At 34.7% G+C, this 5,036-nt stretch overlaps 1 protein-coding gene across 1 annotated transcript; it reads left to right on the forward strand.

Annotated features, from left to right (window-relative positions):
* The first annotated feature begins 2,949 nt into the window (after positions 1-2,949).
* On the forward strand, positions 2,950-4,679 carry LOC149151673 (putative glycosyltransferase At5g03795). The gene is made up of 3 exons (XM_089440998.1): positions 2,950-3,077; positions 3,206-3,551; positions 4,014-4,679. Exons 2-3 carry the CDS (start codon positions 3,219-3,221, stop codon positions 4,677-4,679), a joined length of 999 nt encoding a protein of 332 aa, XP_089297124.1. The 5' UTR covers positions 2,950-3,077; positions 3,206-3,218.
* Positions 4,680-5,036: the final 357 nt, after the last annotated feature.

The raw sequence follows: 5,036 nt of genomic DNA on the forward strand, positions 1-5,036 counted from the left end.
ACGCCCAATCCTCCCCACAACAATCTGGTGCCTCTGGAAATGGAGAAATCTAAAAGTTTTTGAGGACTCAAACATCTCCTCCAAATTTGTCCTATCTTCTGTCTCGGCACTCTATCCTCCTTCCTCATGACTGCTTCTCGTCTGAAGGGTATAGAGTTTACATTTTTGTTTTTGAAGGCTCTGATCAGATGTGCTAAATGTCTCATTAGTGATGATGTCTTTTTGCCTCAATATGTTTCTATGTATCGCTTCAGCTATGAGGCTATGCTGTTTCTCTCATAAACAATGGCTCTCCCTATCGCGGTCTTGTTTTCTTAAGACCCATCAGTTTTATGATGTTAAATATATTTCCTTAATATAAATATTTATGCTTTTCTTTCTGAAAAAAGAATGAAGTAAACTTAAATGTTTAAATAGATAGATACTCCACCATCATCGAAAATGGTTAAAATTTAAGTGTATAAAAACAATATTAATAATAAGTATTAAAAATAAATATAAATAGTAAGAAGGATGCAATTTTGAAACATCATTTTAGTTATTATTAAAAATGACGTAAATTTAAATGTTTAAATAGATAGATACTCCACCGTCATCGAAAATGGTTAAAATTTAAGTGTATAAAAACAATATTAATAATAAAAGGAAAAAATAAATATAAATATAAATAAAAGGAAAAAATAATATAATTAAAAAAAAATAATTAAAAATGAATAAATAGATAAATATTTTACTCATTATTGAAAATGGTTTAAATTTAAGTGAAAAAAAACCTCGAAAAAAAATTTAAATTAATCGAATAATTATTTTAAATTTAAAGATTTGGAATTTTAAAATAAAGGAGATTAAAGACAAGATAATAATGAATTAAAAGTTGTCATGACACCTATACAATATTATTGGGACATAATTCTCCGAGTTGTTTAAATAGCTATTTCAGATGTCGAAGAACTAGTGACACAGTTATGTTACTAGTTTGGTGTCTCAAGTGGTAGACTAATACAAATAACTATCAATGTATATTTGTGTCTTTGGAAGTAATATAAATGTTTTGATGTTAGCCAAAAAGAAAAATAAATGTTTTGATGTTAGCCAAAAAGAAAAAAAAAGGTTAAGAAAAAAAATTAAGTGAAGTATCAAAGAAGAAAAATAAGAAAATATTGAAATGATAATGAAGTAAAAGAAGAAAAAAAATTAAATGCAAGAATTAAAAAAATGATAGAAAAGAGGTAAAAGAAGGTTTTGAAGGAAAAATTAATTAATTAATTATTTTTAAATTAATTTAAAAAATTAAAAGAAAAAAGAAAAATAAATATTGATGATAATTAAAATCTACCAAAACGTTTCTAAAAATAACTTGGTTTATATACATTCTCTCTATTTTTAGAGAGAGTCAATTCTCCCGCTATCTCTATAAGGAGGGGATTTGAACTCATGATCTTCAATACAGAGCCCGCCTTTCTAAGGAACTTCACCGCATTGTGATACCAACTCATCTACCCAGTGGATCTATATACATTCTCTCTATTAAATTAATTTAACGACCCAAATAATAGATAATTTAATTACCTAAATGATAGATAATTGAAAGTTATAAAAGAAGCTAAAACAATAATTTTTTATTATTGAAACGTTTCATTTCACTCATTTTATATAGAAATGTCAATATTTTTTTTCCAAAGATGACCTTTGTTAAAAAATAGCATATTTATAATAATAAATATTATAACAAATTATTTCTAATTTATTTTATTATAATATAAATATATTTAATATAAAACTCCATTTCGTTTTGTTAAAGTAATAAAAGCATATGACACTTTGTAACGGTGTAGTTATTTGAAGTTTATATATTAATTTAAAAAGCATTTTATTATGTGAATTTAAGAAAAGAAGAGAAAATTATCCACTTCTCCACCATAACTATATAATTAAAAAATATATATATATACCATAACTATATAATTAAAAATATATATATATTTATTTATTTTATAGGGTGAAATTTTAACAATTTTAGATATCCTGATTTTGATCTTAGTAGATGCGGATTTGTAATAAATATATTTTAAAATAACTAAGAGAAATTGCACCCTGGCACCCTCCCAATTACCCACGAATGACCTCTCCTCCAAACGAACTCCCTAATTTGGAAGAAGAGAAATAAATGAAGCACGCGGTTTCGCCACTCCAATTCCACACATCTGCTTCATGATGCAGAATCTTAATTAATGCTTGCTTCGAACCGGTTTTAAGTTGCCCATTCATTACTGCCCGCGCCAGTATTTTCCACCGTTGTTACCCGTTAACAGTTAACTACCTTGACATTTGGGTAGATACTTGCTAGCAGCAACTGAATCCACCCCACACATCCATTATTGCCGGGCCCAACGAATTTTAAAATCCTGCACAGTGAACGATGTTAGTGGGTTGATAGACATCTTCATGCAGACACAAGGAAGGGGCGATGAAGCATGAAAAGCGGAAGAGTGCCAGAAATTTGGGCGGTTGGTGGCATATATATTGGGTGGGGATATGCCATGAAGTCTGATCGTTATGGAGGGGATGTGTGGCCTGAAGAGCAGTCTAGCCCTTGCTCTTGTATTAATCCTTGCCAGTGTTTTGCTCCTCGATTCCTATCGTGCTAATTTGTTCCAATCGTTTTTTTCACTGCAATCCCACACAAAATCGAGCTATGGACTTCCTTGGCGTGGTTCCTCATCTGGATCAGTACATGCCGGGACTGATACTCATGAATCCCAGTCCGGAGCAGCCTCGCATAATCGCAGCGATGAGGTGATGACATAGTTGAATATATATAAACCAGTTCAAGCAAACTATTATAATAATGTTCAAGTTCATGATATATATAATGGTAATAAAGCTCAATTGATTTTTATTATGTAGATGCACCAGAAGCAGAAGGGGATGCGTAGTTTTCCGAAGGTGGAAATTAGCCTGAGACGTGCTCGGGCAGCCATAAGGAAAGCGATTTTACACAGCGAACAGAAACCAGAGCCGGGGAATTCTTCTGTTCCCACTAGTGACATCTACCGAAATGCCCTGGCCTTTCATCAGTACGAGTTCCATTTTTTAGCTATATATATGAATCTTTAATATGTTTGATCATATTTTAGTACATGTATTTCGATCACTGTTAGTAAGGATATTTATTGTTTGGATTTATGTGTGTTTATATTATTAGGAGCTATAAGGAAATGGAGAAGCGTTTCAAGATCTACGTATATCGGGAGGGGGAACCACCTCTGGTGCACGACGGACCGTGTATAGATATCTATACAACGGAAGGCAGATTCATTCACGAGATTGGTATGGGGGGTCGGTTCGTGACATTAAACCCGGAGGATGCTCATGTTTATTTTCTTCCCTTCAGCGTAACCTTCATGGTCAGTTACATTTACAAGTCCAACTATGATGTCACGCCCTTGAGACGGTTCGTGAGAGATTACATTGACGTTGTTGCCCACAAATACCCGTTTTGGAACCGAAGCCTCGGAGCCGATCATTTCATGCTCTCATGCCATGACTGGGTAATGTATTCCCTTCAATCCCATTGTTTGCGTTTCCAAATCTGTTTATTTTCTTGAAAACATGGTAGATTTGGACATCATGATCAGGTAGGGTTTAGGTTTTCATTGAACACACTCAGCAAACTCAACACATTGAGCCTAACTCCTAACTCTAACCCTAACCCTAACCTTGGGTTGTTGAGCCTGAGCTTAAGCCTAACCCTAACCTTGATACTTTAACCTTGGATTGTTAAGCCTGAGCTTGAGTTTAAGCCTAAGCCTAACCCTAACCTTGATGACCCCAAGGAGAATTGAATCTGCCCCCTCGTGAGAGGGCCTCAACCACTTGAAACCCACACCTCACCTCGTGACAAAGGGTCGGGCCGAGAAGCATATCCTTGTTATGTTATGTTGTTGACAAGGTAGTTGTCCCAAAAATTCTGATTGTATTGAATGTTTTTGTTTTGTTTTGGGTATATGCAGGGGCCTCTTGCGTCTATGGCAAATCCACTCTTGTACAATAATTCAATTCGTGTTCTATGCAATGCTAACACTTCAGAAGGATTCAATCCCACAAAAGATGCAACACTTCCGGAGATGAAATATGGACAAGGTACGGTACTTCGCTTGCTTGATGCTCCATCTGCTCTAGAGAGGCCTCTGCTGGCATTCTTTGCGGGTGGAAACCATGGACCTGTGAGACCCATATTGTTTAAGTATTGGAAAAACGGGACTGATGATGACATGCAAGTCCATGAATATCTCCCCAACGGCTTGTCATATCTTGATTTTTTGAAGAAGAGCAGATACTGCCTGTGCCCAAGTGGATACGAAGTGGCCAGCCCTCGTATTGTGGAGGCAATATACACTGAATGTGTGCCCGTCATAATTTCAAAAGACTATGCTCTTCCCTTCAGCGATGTGCTGAATTGGACAAGTTTCTCTGTTCAGGTTCCCGTTTCCGAAATACCAAATCTCAAGACAATACTTCAATCCATACCAGTAAAGAGGTATGTCGAGATGCAAAGTAAACTGAAGCAAGTTCAGAAACATTTTACTATAAACCAACCTCCAAAACCTCATGACTTCTTCCACATGATTCTTCATTCCATATGGCTCAGGAGGCTAAACATTCAGATTAGCTCATAAGGAAATCGTTGACTGTCTGAGACAGGTAATTGTAAGAAAAATGTGTTATTTTAACAAGTGTTTTGCCTATCAAGGAAAAAGTGAAGAATATAATGGAAATTATTAGTTTGCAATCAACTCAACCTTTGTTGGCTCTTTACGTCGATTAATTTTCTCGGAGTGCAAATCTGAAATTCTTGGAGAATCACGTTGGTTTTTTATTTTCCTTGCGGTACAAATCTGAAAAACTAATTTCATAGATATGCTTTCTATTAACCATTGACAAATTGACTTTCATAGATATGCTTTCCATTAACTATTGTTCCTGCTGTGTTGGTAGTCAAAGTTGGAGATTTTTCTGCCCTGCAAATAGTACAC

The sequence above is a fragment of the Pinus tabuliformis genome, chromosome 9, assembly GCF_031772625.1.
Source record: "Pinus tabuliformis cultivar Carrire ecotype Pingquan chromosome 9, CPIR1, whole genome shotgun sequence".
In the NCBI taxonomy this organism is placed as follows: Eukaryota; Viridiplantae; Streptophyta; class Pinopsida; order Pinales; family Pinaceae; genus Pinus; species Pinus tabuliformis.

Bases quoted from the DNA above. Each gene is read 5' to 3' on its own strand.
- LOC149151673 (XM_089440998.1), top strand. From the start codon at position 3,219: ATGGAGAAGCGTTTCAAGATCTACGTATATCGGGAGGGGGAACCACCT. The intron at 3,552-4,013 runs GTAATGTATTCC...GGGTATATGCAG, and splicing joins TGCTCTCATGCCATGACTGG to GGGCCTCTTGCGTCTATGGC.